The sequence below is a fragment of the Vigna radiata genome, chromosome 8, assembly GCF_000741045.1.
Source record: "Vigna radiata var. radiata cultivar VC1973A chromosome 8, Vradiata_ver6, whole genome shotgun sequence".
NCBI classification, from domain to species: Eukaryota; Viridiplantae; Streptophyta; class Magnoliopsida; order Fabales; family Fabaceae; genus Vigna; species Vigna radiata.
Window position 1 is genome coordinate 34,500,392 of NC_028358.1, and position 21,669 is coordinate 34,522,060.

General features: G+C 32.1%; 2 protein-coding genes across 3 annotated transcripts; one reads left to right on the forward strand and one right to left on the reverse strand.

Moving 5' to 3' along the window:
• Window positions 1-1,063: 1,063 nt before the first annotated feature.
• On the forward strand, window positions 1,064-14,685 carry LOC106772258 (alpha-mannosidase I MNS4). Of its 2 annotated transcripts, XR_001376567.2 has the most exons (17): window positions 1,064-1,560; window positions 1,650-1,742; window positions 1,879-1,965; window positions 2,772-2,862; window positions 4,647-4,702; window positions 4,989-5,061; window positions 6,054-6,163; window positions 8,483-8,533; window positions 10,142-10,230; window positions 10,365-10,446; window positions 10,543-10,656; window positions 11,665-11,744; window positions 11,987-12,122; window positions 12,730-12,800; window positions 12,884-13,130; window positions 13,946-14,225; window positions 14,320-14,685. XR_001376567.2 is itself a non-coding variant. In XM_014658539.2 (16 exons), the coding sequence occupies exons 1-16, from the start codon at window positions 1,327-1,329 to the stop codon at window positions 14,171-14,173; spliced, it is 1,842 nt and encodes a 613-aa protein (XP_014514025.1). In that variant the 5' UTR covers window positions 1,064-1,326; the 3' UTR covers window positions 14,174-14,685. The 2 variants fall into 2 exon arrangements, 1 of the variants encoding a protein (XP_014514025.1); XM_014658539.2 differs by having other exon boundaries at window positions 13,946-14,685.
• A 5,350-nt stretch (window positions 14,686-20,035) lies between these two features.
• On the reverse strand, window positions 20,036-21,446 carry LOC106770755 (auxin-induced protein 22B). The gene is made up of 4 exons (XM_014656549.2): window positions 21,077-21,446; window positions 20,802-20,992; window positions 20,617-20,716; window positions 20,036-20,534 (listed from the first exon to the last, which is right to left on the reverse strand). The coding sequence occupies exons 1-4, from the start codon at window positions 21,256-21,258 to the stop codon at window positions 20,459-20,461; spliced, it is 549 nt and encodes a 182-aa protein (XP_014512035.1). The 5' UTR covers window positions 21,259-21,446; the 3' UTR covers window positions 20,036-20,458.
• Between the last annotated feature and the right edge of the window lie 223 nt (window positions 21,447-21,669).

The window sequence follows — 21,669 nt, forward strand, 5'->3', positions numbered from 1 at the left end:
TGCAAGGTTAGTGAACCACATATGGGCCGAGTTAAAAAATATTGGGTGTTTCAACCTGCACCTCCAAAGCTTCATCTGCACCTCTAACTTTTTCAAAACTTTATTTAGTCAGGTTAATGGGTTAATGGGTTTCCTGTCTCTTCTTTATTTAGTCAGGTTAATGGGTTTCCGTTATCACCTTTACTCTTTTACATACTAATATGTTATTAATTGATAAGTTACCCATCATTAACATAATATATTGATTTTAACATTACATCAAATATAACATGTATTTTTCTAACATACATGTATTTTAAGTACATAATTAATTATAATTATTTTTAAATAAGTTTAATCTATACTTATATATGAACGATATTTTCTTTATTCACCTTTATTTTTCAGTTTCATTCTTTAGATAAAATTTTTTTAAAATTAAAATAGTTATTTTATCAATTTTATTCTTTAAGTGATAACCTTTTCTTTCATTTGACTGGTTTTTTAAATTTAATCATTTTTTTATTATGAAATTTAATTTTTACAGGAAAATTATAAAAATTATTTAATTTAATTTTATAATTATTATAATAATAACAATAATAATAATGTTATTATTATAAAAAACATTTTACTAGTATCTATATAATTAATAAATAGGGAATGAATTTCTTAACATTATATATATATATATATATATATATATATATATATATATATATATATATATAAATCAAATGTTTCTTTATATCTATTCATCAACTTTTAGTTTTTATCTAAAAGAGTTACCTATGAAAATTGAAAGTGTTTTTTTTATCATGTTTATGGTAATTAATTAATAATACAAATTTAATTATGTGTGTGTATATATATATATAAATCAAATGTTTCTTTATATCTATTCATCAACTTTTAGTTTTTATCTAAAAGAGTTACCTAGGAAAATTGAAAGTGTTTTTTTATCATGATTATTGTAATTAATTAATAATACAAATTTAATTATGTACTTATTTCTAATTAATTTTATAATAAAATAAGGTGCATTCTATAATTTATATCCTGCATTAAAAGGATGTGAATTTGACCTGATTCAATGACAAATTTTGATGTTAACAAAAGAGGTATGTATTGATCTGTAATTGATTACGGAAGGAGGCTTATATTTAGCAAAAAAGAGTATGAAATTGAGTAGAAAAGGGAAGGGAGAAAGAGAAGGTGAACAATAGTTAGTACTAAACTAGTTAGGAAGAGAAGAATGAAGTTGGTAGATGTATTTGATGATAGAATTGAATTGATTGAAGTGCTGTTAGCTTAGCTTAGCATAACATAGTTTAGGAGGGAGGGGAAATGGGAGGGACTCAGATCCGTTCAGTGTTGCTATGGGTATTATTATCCTTAGCAGTCTATGCCTATCTCGCCGATGGCGTTTTTCCGGAAGAGGCGAAACAACTGCGAGATGAGGCTCGTGAAATGTTTTATCACGCTTTTAATGGCTACATGGACCACGCTTTTCCCCTCGACGAATTGAGGCCCCTTTCATGCGCAGGAGAGGATACCCTCGGTGGCTATGCCTTAACATTGGTTCCTATTCCCATTCAAATGCTAATCAAGTTCCTTATCCTCTTCCTTATTCTTCATTTTTCCGATTCTAATTCTAATGCATTCATCAGATTGATTCCTTAGACACTTTGGCTTTACTTGGTGACCGCCAACGCTTCGCCACCTCCGTTGAATGGCTTGGTAAAAATCTTCGCTTTGATATAGTGAGTATTCACCCCATCCAATCAAATGCCAGCTTTGTTTTTTTAGGCAAATGCTAACAGTTGCCATTCCACTTAGCGAGAAAGTTTTCATATAATGTTTTTATTTGCTTATGATTTAATTTTGGTTGGGCTGCAGAATAAAACTGTTTCTGTGTTTGAGACCACTATCAGGGTTCTGGGAGGATTACTTTCGGCTCATCTTATTGCCTCTGATTATGCTACGGTTAGTGTGTCAATTTTTGTACAATACACATGATTGCATTTACAATTCATGCTTATCTTAAATTTTGTAAAATTTTAAAAGTTATTGGTATGGACACCTTAGGTTGATGTTGTTCTCAGTTGGATGTTGTTGATAGGAACCTTCTATAGAAGGATCAGATGAGGTTATGCTTTGCTTTCTCACCTCTGATTTGAAGTTGGATGTCAACTCTGTCATAAATATTTACTTTGCTCTTCTGTTATTGTCAACTGCTTTCAGGATATTTATTTTGATAAAGATTTTTTTATTAGATTGGTCTGGTAATTTTAACCCTGGATTATTAGATTCTTTCTGCTTTCTTCATGTGAAAGTAATTAGTTTGTCACCTATTAAATATTCATGGATTTTATCATAGAATTTGGAAGCTTGAGGTAAAAGAAGTGTTAATGATAAGTGAGAGTGTCTGGGATTAGTGTTGGAGTCATAGGTGGTCTGTATATGTTTGGAGAAGAACTGAAGATGCTCTAATAAAAAGAGTAGATCAGATGGAAGGTATACATGTACGGTTAACATCGAGAGGTTTTAGAGGTCATTGATTTGTTTATAGATATGATTCACGATTGAAAATGTATTTATAGATTTCTATGTAGCTTACCCCACTTGATGGGAATAGGCTTGATTGTTGTTGCTGTAATATTATCCATTCCCTGTATGCTCATTTCGCATCTCATGTCATGACCCATTTTTCCTACTAATTCATATTATAATATATTTGTACATAGTACTCTATAGTCTTCAACTATTATGTTCACATATGTTGTCTTCAGGGCATGAGAGTTCCATCATATGATAATCAGTTACTAAACTTAGCTGAAGATCTTGCCAGGAGATTGTTGCCTGCATTTGATACTCCTACAGGTATTACTCAATCATAGATAATTATGCTTGTCTTTTAGTAACTTTTCTCTCATAATCATCTTTCTCAATACAGAAAAGAATTGTATAACATGTTTTTAGAATTATAGATATATTATCTTTTAAGATCTCACTTTTGATGGAATTTTATACCACCATACCAGTGTTAACAATTGTTAAATATAGTGAAAATTATATATTGGAATTAATCCCTTGTGTTAAATACACACATAGGGTTCTCTATTTATAATAGAAGAAATATGGGCTAAGCCCAAATACAAATGAATATGTAAGAATAAAATAAAATAAAATAAGAACAATGTTTCCCTAATAAACATATAGGGACTATATTTCCCTAATTAACATAAACACAATATAAACTAAATATAATATCTCTAACACTCCCCCTCAAGCTGGAGCATACAGATTGTATGGACCAAGCTTGGAATAAATAAACTCAATTTGAAATATATGATTTGTCTTCACGAGTGTGTGGCAAACAAATGCGCAATCACATGTCAACGAACAACTAACAACAATTTATGGACAGTAGTGGACAACTGCAAAACTTCAAATAGCCCATGAAACTTCAAGTGGGATGATTTTAACAAAGGAGAACAATGACAAACTCCAGGGACTAGATTGCCATCAAGTAAGGATGGGGCTTGCATCAAAACTACAGGGACTGCCATCACTGACTGGTGGGGCCTGTAGTGGCTAAAAGCGACAAAACTACAGGGACTGCCATCACTGACTGATGGGGCCTGTAGTGGCTAGAAGCGATAAAACTGCAAGGACTGCCATCATTGACTAGTGGAGTCTGAAAGCCTAAAACCTGGCTGGAAACATACTCCCCCTCACGACAAACGGCGGAAATGACGGCGCATCGATGACCGATCGTGAAAGTGGAAGATCATAATGAGCTCTTGTTCATCAAAGCACCCAAAAAACAAATCTGACAGATTTGACAAAGGGTTGGTGAAATTGTTTCAACCCATAATTTTAGTGTTGAAATTTCTTGGCGTTAACCATTGACTGTCCTTGAAGACCTTTCAGAATAGAGAAGAAGATAGCGGGAGCAGTAGAGGTAGGACTAGGTGTTGGTGCATCAGTGGCACAAGTGGCGGAGACGGTGGCCGGAGACTGTTTAGTTTATATTGTGTTTTTAATATAACTTTAACAAACTAAAAGATTGAACATTCACAAAAACTTTGCTATCCTTCTTTGAGAAGAGAGGTATCACTCAGAAAATTGAAGGTTGAGCCCTCAGCTTATCCAAATCAACTCTTCTAACTGTGATGAGATCCTTATCTATAAAGAATTTGACTTAGGATAAAAAGGGACAAGTTTTTGCTTGCATAACTTCTTGCCATACATGAAATCAAGATTTTTTCACCATCTGCAGTCACAGTATAAATGAAGGGCAGTGAAGAGGCAGCCTAAATCACAATCCAAGTTATTTACTGACCATGTTGCAAAATTGCCCTCTTTAGCTTAGTTTGTTAGAGAATGTTGTTTTAGATCCCTACCCTTGTGCTTGGAAGAGGAAAGGAATCAGGAAGGAAATATATATTTTTTTTTAAATTTAAAAACTTGTGTTCTTTGGTTGAAGGGACAGAAAAGAGAGAAACAGACTTAAAGGAATAAATTTCATTTTTTTTCCCTCCTTACTTTCTGTCATTCAAATTTCAAAATTTTACCCTCTCCCTTATTTTCGTTCGTCATCTGCACAAAGGGTAATAACAGTTCACCTTATGTTGACTTTCATGTGCCATGTTTTTGTGCAGGAATTCCATTTGGATCTGTAAATTTGTTACATGGAGTTGATAAACATGAAAGTAAGGTAAAAAAACCTTCTCCTATGCTTCCCATATTATTTTAGAATATGTGGGTCTTGAACCTGGTCACTGATCCACTATAGTAGCTGATAATTTCAAATGATATATGTGAAGCAAAATGCGCAAAAAGTTAGCAAAGAGGTGGTTTGGAAACTGTGTTGCTCCACTATTTTCTTTTTGAAAAACATAATATTTCTTGAGATCAATTCTCTCATCTTGTTTTCTTTATCCTATATGTCTTCAACCTATTTGAGTTTGTATTGTGTTAAAATTAGTACTTCTGTGCTTTAGATAACTTCAACAGCAGGTGGTGGGACCTTGACTCTTGAATTTGGTGTTCTAAGTCGTCTAACAAATGACCCTAGTAAGTTTACCATTTTCCTTTTGGTCTATTCTAAGCATACATGATCCAAGGAATGTGAGTTATTGTCATTGAGAAGATATACGAACTAAAGTTCTAAATAAACAAGAACTGAAGGACCAACCAAGTGCAATCTGGTATCCACTGTGAAAATAACTCTAGAAGTTATCAAAGATATTCACAAGTAAAAATATGATGAAAGTAGTTTGGTCAACAAATGACAGGATTGTATTGATGGCTTTCGTTTAATTTTCCAATCTTATGATTGTTTCTTCAGAGTTGTTGTATGTTTGCACTTGCATTTTCCTTTTTCTATAAAAGAAAATAGCGAGGGAGAATGGAACAAACAACTATATTTTGATAGCACAAAAAGTTATTTGTACTCTCTCTCTTCTGATAGCAAAAAAGTTATTTGTACTCTCTCTCTTCTGATAGCAAAAATGTTTTTCCTACTCCTGTCTCTTTTGATAGCAAGACAATTATGTTCAAGCCATTTTGCTCGATCCCCTTCTAACTCATCCATGGAGCAAGCAATTGTGGTCTAGAAGTTGTATTTCATCTCTTCTATTTTGGGTGCTGAGTAGTGGATAGTATAGTTAGTCATTCATACGCTAGATCATGTGGGAAATAGTAACATGATTAACGGGGTAGATGAGCGATTTTGATTTGACAAACCTTGCTTTTGTAATAAAGAGGGTGGGAAGGCAAACATTTAGAGTCTAGGATACCAGGGAGAGAAAGTGGAGAAGGCAGACATTCGGTTTTGTTGTTTTGGGTGGCTGCTGTCAAGGGCAGAGAAGGCATCCATCTCTTGACATTTTCTTTCCTATTGCTGCATTTTACTTCTGCATTTTCTAATTATGGTTTTACTATATACTTTGAATTTTAGCCTTGTATTTTTAACTCTATAGTCAATTTTTCTAGTCTTCACTTCCTTGGGGAAGGGTGTATTGCCAACATGATTAATCATTTCTATTTGTTTCTTTGACATGCAGTTTTTGAACAAGTCACCAAAAATGCAGTGCATGGACTTTGGGCACGGCGTTCAAAGCTTAATCTGGTTGGTGCTCATATTAATGTTTTTACAGGTGAATGGACACAAAAGGTACAAAGAATATGTTATTTGTTGAAATATTCATATAGATATACATACTCACGTATTTGTGTGTGTAATAATGACATTGTCTTATTTGTTTTGTGGCATTATTTCCTTTTTCATAGAGCAATTTCTTTAAAAATGATAGAGCCATGAAATACACAGAATTGGATGCTCTACTTTCTGTACCAATTGTAGTGCCTCTTGTTTATGTTTTATATAAATGTGCACTACCTTGTAAAGCTTTTATACATGGTCTGTTCCTCTGATCTAAATAAATAAAGGAAACCCTAAGTTCAAACTAAAGCTATGTTAGTGAATTCTGTATAATCTTCTCTCTCTCTCTCTCTATTTGTCATCCTGGTTTCAACTCTCAAGGCATGGGTTGTCAACTTTGAATTAAACCCTATTTCTTCAGCCTTCTACTAAAATATATTGTAAATCAATTATTTCCTGGGCTGTGCATGAGCTTCCCTTGCATTTGTGAGTTGAGGTTTGACTCATGTAGAAATGTGGTGCAACTTGACTAGGTGACTTGTTGAGCATTGCCATGTGTGATGAAGTCCACTTAAGTTTGGTTTTAGCTGATTTTGTGTTGCTGAACCCATGACTTAATTGATTTTGATATTTTCCCTTTCCAAATTTTTTCCACTGTTTAGAGGAGTGTTGCCGTTCTGGATAGTTTAATTTTTCTTGATTTAGTGGTGTGAGACTGAAATAATTGAGACATGTAAGTGAGAGGATACTCAACAATATATGTTTAGCATACTAGCACTGATGATTAACATCATCTTGCCACCAATCAATGTGAATCATCAGTGGTAGTATGTTAGACATATATTGTTGGATATCCTCCTACGTAGATGTCTCAATTGTTCACAGATACTGTCACTGAGCATTGTAATAATACAGTTACAGAGTTGTGGTTGGCTTTGTAGTTTGGTATCGTACAAACATGATTTAGAGAAAACATCAGTATGCTGCTACTTATATTTGACATGACAAAGAAATAAGTCTTTGTCTTGTTGTTTATGTACAAATCTCAACCAGTCTTAATATGCCTTGTGGAGAGTTTTGATTGTCACACCACAACCATTCTCTATATTCTAACCAAGTTGACAAAATCATATCAACTCCCTGTAGTGTGAGCAATAACTATGTCTTAGACTCTGCACTCAATATAGCCATCGCACCTTGCTTCCTAATCCTTCATGAAACCAAGGTACCCCCATCAAGGGCACAATAACTTGAAGAAGGCCTCCTTCTAGGTGACGTTGCAACAAACTGTAACATCGTTCACCAAGTTCATACATCCTGGGTTTTATTTTAATTCGGGTATCCTTTTTTGATGAGCCAAAACCCGAGTAGGGTTCCAACATCAGGGGAGTGTTCAGAATATAATGTAATAACAAGGGAACTATTTTCATGGTTTGATGATTAGTTTCTGCTAGTATAGGAGTCATTGCACTTTGAGTATAGTAATGGTTTAGCTTTGGCTTGTGTATTATATTATTTAGAGCAATTGATGAGTGAACTTTCTCCTGCTATCTGGAACCAGAGGGTCCTTGGTGTGAGAAAATAATGATAAAGGAGAATGACAAATGCTCTGAACAGTGTTTGTCTTTTAGAATTTTGTGGATAAGTTAGGATCCTATAGATATTCATTCTATGACTTTTCAGTTTCTCTCTTCTCGGTCATGTTATTATTTGTTAGAGGCAAACTGCCTCAAAATATTCTAGAGATATGGCTGAAGTTCTTCTTTAATACAGGAGATTGATGATAAAATGAAGATGACAAATCTCAACAATAGGGGATAAATAGGAAAAAATAGCTGACCATATTTCTCTAAAAAAGTAGAAGAAATTGCAGTAAAAGATAATAAGGTTATAAAATGTGCATAATGATTGTAGGGTTCAGGTTGAGCTTGTTGCTATTGATGATGGTTGACTTTTCCTCAGGTTCTCAAGTCTTGCTATTGTTTTTACTCATTTCTTTGGCAAGTAAATTACTTAATTTGCAGGGTCTGTGATGCCTCTCAACTAGATATTGCCTTAGTCTTTTATTGTAGCATTTGATTTGTGTATGTTAAATGATTATTTATTGTTTCCTATCTTTAATTTGTATAGTTGTCATGTGAAGAAGCTAAAAATATGCAAAATATGAAGTTAATGTTCTTTTACAGTTTACGGATTTTGCATTGGTGTTTCATTGTCCCACTGACCTTTCTTTGCCTGAATATGCCTAACTTTTCAACAATGACGCATATTCTTCTTCCAATTTATGTGTACCTATCAACAGCTACTGCATCTATCTATCTCTTTTTGCAGGATGCTGGGATAGGAACTAGTATTGACTCCTTTTATGAGTATCTGTTGAAGGTTAGTATCAGAAATTTAGTAAGGAGGAGCCTCTAGAGCAATTTGTACTGGAAAGTTAATTCCTAAGTTCGTATGATTATGCAAAATAACAAGAGTCGATTTAATTTTCTTAGAATTTGGGCTTAGGACCTAATTCTATAGTACAAAACCTGTTTGAGATAAAAACAATAAATTTTATAAGCTTTATTTAAGTTGTATCTTTATTCAATGAGACTAAATCACTAATCTTGAGGCTACAACTAACGAAGCCTTAGAAGGAGGAGCCTCTAGAGCAATTTGTTCTGGAAAGTTAATTCCTAAGTTCGTATGATTATGCAAAATAACAAGAGTTGATTTAATTTTCTTAGAATTTGGGCTTAGGACCTAATTCTATTGTACAAAACCTGTTTGAGATAAAAACAATAAATTTTATAAGCTTCATTTAAGATGTATCTTTATTCAATGAGACTAAATCACTAATCTTGAGGCTACAACTAACGAAGCCTTAGGATGATTGCCCTTAAGGCCACTTTTCAACACTCATCCTCAGATCTATGACTATTGCCTAAAGTGTAGCCAATCCAGGTGGTACAATAATAGACTTAGAATAAACATTGATGTCATCATAGAATTAAGGCTTAGGACTTTGTTCAACTTTAGAGGAATCATTGTTAGGTGACATTCCAAACGTGATGAGTTCTATTTCAATCATTTCTCTAGTTGATACGAGACTAAATTACCACCCTTTAAGTTGCAATTGAGGAAACTTTCAAAGAGGCTGCGACTGAGGCAGGGTAGGAGTGACTGCAGTTAAGACAACTTTTCAACAAATGTGATAAACTAAAACCTACATGAGATATTTCATGATTTTTTCTATACATATGATACTTAGATTGCATGTTTTTGTGTAAAAACACTTGCTTTTTTTTTTTCTCTCTTTCTGCTTTACTATCTAATTTCATATTATTCCCACCTGTAAACGTTTTCTCTTTTGCTTCCTTGCATTATATCTGATTTAGGAAAAAACTTACACTTTTTTACCTATGAATTAGTTTGTCTTTTATCAAAAAATATTTAAAAAATAGATTTATTCCTGTGTCTACCATAAACTACCGTAAACAAACAAGTAAAATTTCTCAGCATGATATTCTTCCTATTACTATTCTTCCACTTGTTTGAATTCATTGGAAGGATTTCCCCAGAATTATTTTTATGCACTACGGACTTCTTTAGCAAAAAGACATTATAGAAGAGAGAGAATTGAGGACTGTAATGTTTACATCTTCTAAAATTAGTCCCCTTGTTTGTGGCAACTTATTTTCACTTTCAGCTCTATTTTTTTACTGACATGGTGTATGTTGATTCATTGATTCTACAACATATAAAGGTGCTTAATTAAAGACCCTTTTGAGGAAAATTGGACGATGAATTATTGGTTAAAATTTAAAATGTTTTCAACTAGGACTTTTAGTGGCAATTGGTCGACCAATATTTTAATGTTATTAACCAGGTGGATTAATTTTGTTTGGAATTCCTTTTCTTATTTTTTTTTTTGTCACTTTCCCCTTTTGGGGCATTACTTTGTTAGTTGACATATCTGATTTCTTTTTCCATGCAAATGACCTTCAGGCATATTTATTATTTGGAGACGAAGAGTACTTGTATATATTCCAAGAAGCTTATGCTGCTGCTATGCATTATCTTTACCATGATCCTTGGTAAAAGCTTTTGGCTATGTGTGCCACCCTGTAAATATACTTGACTACTATTTTTCTTTGAAATGCATCAGTATGGATATTTTTAAAAGTATTTCTTTTAAGTTTGAAACTCTGATTTTTGTTTATGCTCCAAGGTACGTAGAAGTGAATATGGATTCTGCTGCTATTGTCTGGCCATTATTTAATAGTCTGCAGGCATTTTGGCCTGGTCTTCAGGTTTCATTTTGCTTGTTTTTTTATATATAATAGTGTTTTTACTCTGGATATAATAATATCATGGAGGTGCTAATTGAAAATGTGTATTTTTGCAAGGTTTTAGCTGGAGATATCAATCCTGCAATTCGCACCCATGCTGCCTTCTTGAGTGTCTGGAGAAGATACGGTTTTACCCCTGAGGGCTTTAATCTTGCAAGTCTCAGTGTTCAGGTATAATTATTCCTAACGCCTGGAGGCCATGTAACTGTAAAAATGATGCTTAATTATAGCATCGGCCTTCTTTCTATCAGTTGCATGATTAGGGTAGAGTAATTGATGATTTGTTTTACCCAAATTTTGTTCTCTTAAATGAACATATATTTCAAAATCTCTGTTCGTGTTAATAAATCTCATTAGAGAGAAAATAGGAAAAAGACTATAGGGATATCCTTCAAATAGAAATGTCAAAGATGGAAGGGGAACTTCAAAAATCAGAACACGACAATGCTGTCCATTGTATGTAAGAAATAAGATGCTCTTGGAAAAGCAAGAGCAGGGCTCTGAAGAGAAGCAATGAAATATAAACTCGATCCACCAGTGTAAAGCCAATTCTTAGACGGTGTTAAGATGTCCCACATGGCTAAGAATATGGTTGAAATACTTCTTATAAGACTTGGATAATTTTCCTCCCTTCAGCTAGCTTTTGGGGTCCACTTGATTTTTGGTTAGGTATATGAGCGTGTCGGATTTTGATGTATTAGCTTTCAAAGTTGAGTTAGACCCACTTTATTTCTAATATGGATGGTTAACGCTGAAAATTTCTTATGTTTCTGACAGTACAAGAGTCTATCTGGTTTTAATGTTGGGACATTTGAAGATGTCCTGTGTTACACACTTCGTGCTCTAGTTGGTCTAGTCCTAGGTGTAAGGTGTGTGCTTTAAGATGTCTTACACGGGCTAGGAATATAGACAACACTTTTTACAAGACATTGGCAATTGTCCACCTTTGAGCTAGTAGGAGTTGAGTTAGGCTAAAATTCATATTTATACTGCAACTTGTAAAACATTTGAATGAATCATAAAGAACTTATTTGTAATAAGACACACCCTGTGATTGTCAGGAGTCATAACATAAATGTTCCATGGGAATATAAATATTTGCTATGTTCTTTTTTAGGTAACCATTTGGTTGATTATCTCTAATATGAACTGTTATGTATTTTTCTCACATTATATCAGCATGGGCAAAAAAGTTACCCACTGCGGCCAGAGCTAATTGAGAGCACCTATTGGCTGTACAAAGCTACCCGGGATCCTAGGTTTGCTTATGTATTCCTTTAAATTGTGTAATGATTGTAAAATTTGGCTCCTTATGTCTGGTTACTTAATATTATTTAATACAGCTATATATAGCCCTGTTTTCTGTCTCTAAAAATCCTCTCCTTTGTTACCTACTTGTAATATTTTTTCCTCCCTTTTCTCTGAAGACGTAAGTTTTATTTATCAACTTCGTTCACAATTTAATACAGTACTTGATTCTGTTCTTGGTGTTTCTCTGTAGATATCTTGATGCTGGGAGGGACATGATTGCTAGTTTGCAATATGGAACACGATGCCCTTGTGGATACTGTCACATTTCAGATGTTGAGCATCACAAACAAGAAGATCACATGGAGAGCTTCTTCTTAGCTGAGACAGTAAGAATAAATTCATGACATAATTTGAGAACACCTAAACCTTAACAAAAGAACATAATCTCTTCAATTGTATTTTATCGAAGTCTGTTTTGGTGCAACTATGTATAGAATATTTCCTTATTATTAGGATTATTTTTTCTTAAATTCCCTTATAATGTATTTGTTTGAAGCCCAAAATCTATTGTTCTGTATTTTCTTCATTTTTTTTTTTCTATATATATGTTGTATTGTACATACTGTTGTAAATAATCAGAAAGTTTTCTTTCTAGGTAAGATCATTGGTCAAGATAGGTAGATTGGTTTTTATTTAGGGCTCCAAATAAATAATAAGATCGACAATTGTGTGGGATATATAATTTTAGATGAGGCTCTGATAATGTCAAGGACCAAGTTTCTTGGAAGCTTAAGTTGTCAAGTGAAAGTCTGGGAATGATATCAATTTTACTTTGTTAAGTTTATACTTTTCTTTTATAAACTATGCCTCTTACAACCATTAACATTTGTCTTCTTGCCTTCAATATATTTTATCTGCAGCCCCCATCCTCTTCCCCAATCTATAATTTATTTCAAAGAAAAATGTCGCTAACTAACCTTATGCTACAATTAGGTCAAGTATCTATGGCTGCTGTTTGATTTGGCTGTGGGTCCTGACAACCTTGTGGAAAATGGGCCATACAAGTGAGTGTGAGCTTATGCATTTACAATTTAGTGGCTGAACTTTTTCTACAATAAAATTAAGGTACTTGTTTTTTCTGAGACAGGTACGTATTCAGCACTGAAGGTCATTTACTGCCTGCTACTCCTCAAATCTCCCTAGCGAGGGAACATTGTTTATACTATGGGGCTTATTGTAGAAGTGGTGATTTGAGACAAAATTACTTTGTGCCAGAGTCTGAGAAAGATAAGAAAGAATCCAATGATACTAAATTTTATGATAGTTGGACTAAAGATACATATTCTTCAGATTACACCACTTTCGAGCCAAGTGCCGTTTCAGGTTCGATTAAGGTACTTGGTTGTCTTTACTTCCATCACTCTTGGGCTTCTTTCTCTCCTTTTACCGTATGCATATTACTTGTGCCAAATATTACACTTACATCTACTTCCGTCCTCATTCATGTTGCTATAGGGCTGCAATGGAAAATTTTCTTGATACTTGTTTCATTTAAAACAAAAGTTTAGAATTCAAGTTATTTTGTTAGGATTTGAGGTTCACTGCATATTTTCTATTTCTTATTCCGCATCTTAGAAGAAAAAAGGAGATGTAGTATTCCAGAGTCTGTTATCCATTCTCTCCTCAACGTTCAAAATTAAATTAAAACTGTGAAACATCACTATGGCCACTAGTGCTATGTTTGACAACTCTGGATTACATTGGGCTGTGAATGTTCTACAACTTGTAGATTGTATTTAGGTGCTCACAGCAGCGAATCAAATAAAACAAGTAGTTTATTTTGTATGACGTTATGACCTTATCAGACTTCTTAGGTTACTGTATTGCCGTCCCATTCATTTTGATCTATCGCCATAATGCCATATACTCCAAATGGAATGAAATGAGAAATTCAGTATTGGTCTGACATTTTTATTACTTTGTTTGTCAATGCCCCAGTGCCAGCCATATCGTGTATAATTTCTCTCTATCATGTTTGAACCCACAAGTAAATGCCACTGGATAATGAAATAATGGATACAATCAATAATAAGTAGCAAATGGTTCTCGTGTATCTGTGTTCACTTGTATTCTGGGAATTTTTTTATTTTGCTTTGCAATTCAATGTGGAATAGTTCTTTCATGTTGAGTATTTTTGTTATTTCTGCAGGGTTTCTGCCCAGGATTAAATCATGGACAGAAGTTTGGTTTATTATATGCACATTTAACTGATGAACGTCATGACTATGAAACCAACGAAGTTCAACAGAAAGAATCAACTACCGTGCAAAGCCATTCAGTATTGGTTCTTCGTAGCCAGAGTTCTGACCATTTGGTACCAGAATATGGCAGTGACCGTAATGATAGTCAGACACATGAATCAGACGGTACCACTTAAAGTGAGGGGGACTTCTGTTGCTGCTAGAAGTCAAGTTGTTGATCCCAGCAAGGTAGGAATTACAATATCTCAGTTAAGCAAAAGGATTGGTGACGAAGGAAATTATAATTTCAACTTCACAGGGTTTACTTCTCAAACTTGTGCAGGCTCACTCACCTGAAATTTAAATTTGAGTTTTGTTAGTGTCCATAATTGAGAAAGCGTGCATTTGATAACTTTGGAAGCTGTTGTTTGTTACATTGAGCATGGAGCTGAAAGTGGTAAATTATGGATGAACTGACCTGTTAGTTCTCCATTGTTGTGATATTGGAGGCAAAGCCATTACCTTGCCTTTAATCATTGGCCACTTGTAAACGAATGTAATATAATTATTTTTGTTGTATAATTTTTCCTGAGGTACATGTAAACTTATTGTCAGAGGTCTAATCAATGTACATGAGATAGTTATTATCGGATCCCTGAAATTAGATTGCAATTTCAATGGCTGAAAATTACAATCAACCATTATATAAGCATACGCCTATATAGATATAGGGTTTAGGGTTATATATATATATATATATATATATATATAACCCTATATAATACCTATAAATAATAATTTTAAAAGTGCATGGGTATTCACTTTCTCAAAATAGTGTCAAATATAAACTGAAAACTAAGATCACTTGATTCAAATCTAATAATTCTAATTAGAATATAATTATGAGGTTAGAAGTATCTTACTTTACAAATATAGATTGAATAATACACATAAACAAAATGATAATGATCTCTTCATTTACTTGAATATTTTTAAGATTGAGTAGTTAATTTTGTGACGTTTTCTTTCTTCTTTAAGTTTAGTTATTTTCTTTCAAGAGTTGTACGTATCTTCCCATAACATTCTTATTTATAATGCGACTTTAAATTTTAATTATTACATTTATCTTAATCTGAATTGTAGTTTTGCATTTTAGTTTCAATTGGATTAAGATTTCATTGGTTAGTTTATAGAAGATAACGAAAGGGTAAATCCCCAAGGTAACCCTAAAAACACAATTAAGTAAATTACATCTCAAAATGAAGTAGAATGAAAGTTAAAGAAAGAACAAGACACTGAAATGCGTCAATGTGTTTTTTCTATTACAAGTTTGTGAATGGGATCTTTAATAGATCAAGTTTGATTTTAACTCCTATCAAAATTTGGAACTTTTTTTAACTCAATCAAACTTGAACATAGTGGAAGAATTAGACATTTAGCCATATAAATAATATAAAAAAAGTAAATAAATTTGGGTCTCCATTGAATCTTTTTTGGACAAAGTATTATGTTTGATTTTAGATTGTTTTTCTCTACACTTTCTCACATTCCTTCCTGCATTTTCACATTTTTTTTTAAATTTTAAAACTATTTTTTGTATTTTAAAAAATTCTACATTTCTTTTCTTTAACCAATTTCAAAATTTATTAATTTTTTTTTCAACGAATTTCAAAATTTATTAAATTTTTTTTAAATATTTTAACAAATTTTAAAATCTGCTAAAAAAAGTTGCAAGAGGAACCACTCTTAAATTTGGACTTTGACTTTTTTTCTTTAATAACATTTTCAGGCCTTTCTGTTTTATCAGCAGTGCCTATTAAATGAATGAAATAACAATGAACAGTAAAGTTTGTAGATTTGCAGTAAAGGAGGAGGCTATCTTTGGCTACAAGTTGGAAACGTGCTTTTGAGAAATTTCAACACATTCTTAAATTTTAAAAAATAAATAAATAAAAAACCTTTTTCTTTGGGAATATTTTTAACTTCCCAATTAACATATAAAAATTCGCCAATATTTTATTTACTAAAAGAGCGTTTGAGGTAACTTAGAATTCCACAAAATATTCTATGACAGCACATGATGTTGTCTTTACGTCAATGAGTTCTTTGATTGAAAAAGATGAAAAGGTAAAAGGAAAAAAGTCCTTTAACTTCATATCACACGTCTAATTTCCAAACTCACACTACATAAACTACTTCGCTACTAAATAAAATCACTTTTGAATAATTCAATGCATAAGAAGACTTAATAAAATCAATATCAAATATTGAAAACAAAAAGAATAAAAATTTAAAGTATAGTTAATTTGTTTTTTTAACATTTTGCTAGACTTAGTATCTCTGATACAGGTGTGGGCTACCATGGAGCAGTGTCGTCTAGTTATTTTGCAGCACATGCAAGCAATTTATTTTCTGTTTTTATGGTATATATATATAGTCATTTGTCAACATCACTGTCAAAGTCTGCAGATTATTTTTGTGTACTTGTGCCATTTTACATTGTTCCCTTATGCAGATTGCAATAAGACACTTTCTGCTCTACCAATAAAATATTATACATACATTTTTCTTTACTCAACCTTTCCTTAAACTTTGCCGGGAAGAGGGATCTATAACTTAGCCACATTCATTGTATAATTTCCTATTGCTAGACTTAATGCTTTTTTTCTTCGCAAAACAGAAACCGTACCACAGAACTCAACTTATGTCTGCTCAATATTATTTAATAATCCTTATATATATAATCACATCAATTACCAAAAACTTTTCTAAAAAGAAGCAACATGTTCACACTAATATACATATATAACTTAATTTCTATCTTATCAAGTTAGAAAAGCAAACGAACTAAGATACAGTCTAAAAGTGATGCATCTTCTTTGTCATGCCTAGGCTTCTTATTGGAACAATAAAACATAATATTAATTATAATCAAAACATTGTTTACTACGGTTAACAGATTTTCTCATTGATCGAAAGATTTTCTAATTAGAAAATACTTAATTCTTCGTCAGAATGTTAATACTTGACGGCTAAAGTGAAGACATGTACATATATATTCTGCTTATATATTTACAATCTTCCTTTCTGCCAAAAAAAGAAGATGATGAGTAAAATATTTTAATAATTTGAAATTAATATAGTATTTTATGTTCTGAAAAAATACTGATTAAATTTACATTATAGTTTTTTGTAAGTAAGAATGGTGATATTTTAATTAAGATCTCTGCAATGCAATGCATGAACCTATGAATGAAACAGTTTTACATTATAAAATTGCGGCCAGCAGTGATGTTTCATCTCTGTTATCGTTAGAAGCAGACACGCTTTCAAATTCCAATCAACAACTATAACTCATTATTCATATTATATATATATATGCAATCAAATTTTGCTTATTTATTTCTAAAACTAACAACAAAGTTTGGCAGTTTTGCTTTTTGGTCCATCAACTTTATGAGTACTACAGAATATGAATAATTTAGTTGCAAAGACCTGTCTACTGCCATTAATATTCGCCGTGCTTTATTATGTTTTTCTTTTTACCACTAGAAAGATTCCTTGCATGGAAAAAAAATAAAAATATAATTAATGTCTTATATCACTAACGAGTGTATGATGCATTATTATGGAGAAACACAATTTGTTATTAAAGTTTGTGATATCTGCATTAGGTCTTGAAGAGTGATATATAGTGTCTAATTAATGCATTATTATTAATTTGATGAGATTAATTCTTTGAATATCTATAATTTGTAGGGTATTGAGATTCCTTAGACAGAACAATTGGCAGGAAATGTAGTCATTGTCTGTGGGTGGAATTCAAGAGAGGACCCATTTGTACCAAAATTCAAATCATAGAACGACATTTCTATCATGTTTCTTCTTTTCCCATTTTATTCAAAACCACAACTTCCTCAATCTCAAGCTTTAATCTTTGACTCTCATCATAGTTATGTTTATCACAATATTCGGTCAAACACCCAACTTTTCAAACTCTCCTATTATGCAATAATTTACCACTCTTCATCCCATTTTCTTTGATATACTTTTCTGTTTCGTTTTTTTAGTAAATTCTTAATGACTGTGAGAAAATAAAATAAAAAGGCATAAATGAGAGAATATATTATGAAAGATAGAATATGTTTCATGTATGGACTCAAGATCATTAGTTTGGGTTGCTTGTTTTGTGTAGTTCGAAATCCAAATGTTTTTTTAAGTCAAATTGTTAGTCTAAAGTGTTACGAGGATATTTGTAAAAGACATTCTGATATTAAAATTAATTTAATTATTAACCATTAGCAATTAATGTAATAATAAATGTTCTAATCTATCTTTTTACTTTTTAAACCTCAATTTATAGGTTTTGAGATAAACTTTTAATTATAGTTTAAATTAATTATAGATCAATATTAAGATTAATATACTCTTATTCAGAGTTTGTTTGATATTCAATCAAGTATATACTTATGATTTGCTAAAAGATTTGGTGATTGAAGGGTATTAATAAATTATATAATAATTTTATAAAAATAAAATAACAAGTTATTACATATTAATTCGTATATTTGAGTGCACTAACGTCATTATTTGGATACCCTTGTTTCCCGTTGATTTTTGTGTTGATGGGTAAGTTGTATTTTAAGTTGGATCTTATCCTCTTCCTTTTCATGTGCCATGTGATAGTTTCCATCATTCACTATTTTAGTTCCAACCACTTTAACTCTTTCATAGTATTAAAAATAAGATGGGTTCAGGAGCTATTTCTAGAATATGTTTCTCCACAAACATTTCATATTTACAAAATAATATTTGAGCAAATAAATAAATTACGTGAAAAAAAATAATAAAAATTTTATTCTCAAAATAAAACCACTACTAACATCAAAAGGGCCTGAAACTTTTATAATTTTTTATATATAATAATTAATCACATACCTTTTTCAATTATTATTTATTTTTAGATCATATATTCTACTATGTTTGGTTATATTTAGACTATTTTTAGTCAGATTTAAAATAAAATAGAATACCGTAGGTTTAGGTAGATATGGTGTTTTCATTAGGTTAATATATAATAGTTTAAGGCAAGTATAATATAAAAAGTTATCATCTACCAATATGAATATCTTAAAGTTTATGGTGAAAAATAACAAAAATAAATATTGGAATAGTATACAATGATTACAATAAAAATAATAATATGAAAATAAATATTTACATATGTTTTGTAGTTCTTAAATTTATATATAAAATTAAAACTTTTTCTCATCTCAAAAACATAAATACATTTTAATTTCTAAACTTAAAAAATAAATGAATATTATTTTTTAAATTTAAAAATTAAAAACATATTTAATTATATATATATATATATATGATTAAATGTTTTTTATTTCGTTACATATCCCTCTACTTTTAGAGCATCGGATGAAACAATCCTTTTTTATTTATGTTATTTTAACGAGAAAATATATTTGAACATGGATTACGTTCATTTGACATGTTATTTTTAATTTTTCTATTGTAAAAATGATGTTGAGTATAATCTCAACCTATCGTTCCTCTGTTATAAAGTATTTAAATAGTGGAATGAATATTTTAATAATATTACTCTTTTAGTTCTATTGCATTTTACTCACTATTATATGTTTCTTTGGTGTTGTTTTTTGTTTTACCCAAACAAAATAATACTTTTATGTTAAAATATGAAATGATTTAAGATGAAACAACGAAAAAAAGGTAAAAAATATTATTTTTGTAATCGGTGTTTTGGAAGGGTGTTAAAAAATTTAGAGAGTTCTGCAGTTTTTTTCCTTCAACAATATGGCACCCGCATAGCCATGGAAAACGATAAATAGAGTTGAATAATTTTATGCAACATTTTGTAAGAAGGAACATAAAAAATGAAATAAAGTATAAGAAAGAGATGATAATAGTATAAAGAATTTAGTTTGTTTTATTTTATTTTATCCTGAAATTAAGGCCTTAACCATTTGATATTGAATCTGTTAAATATGATTGTATCTAAATTAAGGCAGACAACTGTAAAAGAGAGATATTAATAATGAAGCGCTCCATTGAATAACACAGACACATACGAAAACTGTATATTACAGTGTATTGTTGTATGAAGATAAAAGAGAAAAAACATGGAGGAAACAATTAATATTACATATAAACTTTTCTATATTTGTTCTACACAAAGTTTCATTTGCAATCTCAATGAGATTTGTCATTCTGAAACTTGAAAAAGGATCAGTGGAAAGAAGAACACGGAATAGCATAGCATCCCACCATAAAAGTTGCCAAACTTCACTATGTCTTTCATCTCCTCCTTCAGAGTTATGACTCCAGCCAACAAACTGCATAAGCTAGAGTGATTCAAAAGTCAGAACCCTTTAGATCCGAGAACCCAAGCTCAAACCATGGTTTCCCAAACCCCAAAACACTTTTTTTTTTCAGCTCAGACCCTTTCTTTCTCATACACCACAACCCAAACCCCGAGCCTCTGATCCTTTCATGATCCTCAGCCTTTTGCAGGAAGTCACAAACATGCTGCAGAAAAGTACGGTTCTGTCAGATTTAGTTCAACTCATACAAACCTAATGATGAGAGAGATCAGAGATGTAAGACTTACTCCCATGGAACATCTCCAACTAACATCCAGTCACCGTCCTTGTCTTCATAAGTTGGTGCATAGTCAGATCCCTTGTAACCTTCTTTTTCAGAGTACTCACCTGAAAACCCATAACAGAACCCAGGTCATTTTCATAATATCATAACATTTTATTGATCTCATCATCTCAATAAAACTCTTCTTACCTATGGTCAACTTGAACATGTTTTCTAGAGCTTTGAGAAGTTGTGTGTAGCCTCCATATACCTTGAGGTCAATCTTCCTAAGGTAAGGGGCTCCATCCATGCTTACTTTCACATAAATCCCAGCACCCTCATTCTCATGAAGGCTGTTTTTCCTATAGGATCTGATTGGTGGCCACCCCACTATCTTTGCCCTGTCATACATGTCAACACCTTCAATCAAAAAAGGCCTTTGAGTTTTAATTAGTAATAATAATAATAATAATAATGAAACTTACTTGGCTGGAGGGGCTGCCTCAGCTTCCACATTTTTTTGAGCATTAGAAACAGTCTCCTCAGAAGTTTCAGTCAATGGTCTTTTGTTGGTAATTCTAACAGTTTCTTCTGTTCCTGGGAGGCCCAATCTAAGCTCAGTTGCCTTGAGGTTGAGATCGGTCTCATAGGTGACACTGCTTTCCATCTCTTCCTAGTAGAGTCTATTATCCAAAACAGCCTATATGCCAATATTGCCAGAGGTTTCTTATTCAACAACTGAACTGAAAAATACAAGGAAGTGGCTGGTTGGTCTGTTCTTCTCTTTGTACGTAGGTAGCTTGAGAGATGATGATGATGATGATGATAAGACTTGAGATGTGATGCAAGTGTAGGAAGGTATGTTTTATAGGGACATGGGAAGATAAAGAAGTAGTGGTATGGGGAATGATATGAATGAGAATAAAAAGAAAAAAAGAAAAAAAAAAGGAAATAATAAATTATGGAGAAAGACAGGGTAAGGTGTCGGTAGCAGGAGCAGCAAGTTTAAAGCAAGATGTCCCCACAAATGGAGGACAAGGGTGGGACAGGGTGAGTGTCCCATAAGGGAAGAGAGTTT

What these genes read in the sequence shown, in the direction of transcription:
- LOC106772258 (XM_014658539.2), top strand. Translation starts at nt 1,327, where the DNA reads ATGGGAGGGACTCAGATCCGTTCAGTGTTGCTATGGGTATTATTATCC. An exon ending in AAAATCTTCGCTTTGATATA is followed by an intron (nt 1,743 to 1,878) that starts GTGAGTATTCAC and finishes GTTGGGCTGCAG; the next exon opens with AATAAAACTGTTTCTGTGTT. An exon ending in TGCATTTGATACTCCTACAG is followed by an intron (nt 2,863 to 4,646) that starts GTATTACTCAAT and finishes GTTTTTGTGCAG; the next exon opens with GAATTCCATTTGGATCTGTA.
- LOC106770755 (XM_014656549.2), bottom strand. Translation starts at nt 21,258, where the DNA reads ATGGAAAGCAGTGTCACCTATGAGACCGATCTCAACCTCAAGGCAACT. An exon ending in GAGGCAGCCCCTCCAGCCAA is followed by an intron (nt 20,993 to 21,076) that starts GTAAGTTTCATT and finishes CATGTATGACAG; the next exon opens with GGCAAAGATAGTGGGGTGGC. An exon ending in CATGTTCAAGTTGACCATAG is followed by an intron (nt 20,717 to 20,801) that starts GTAAGAAGAGTT and finishes ATGGGTTTTCAG; the next exon opens with GTGAGTACTCTGAAAAAGAA.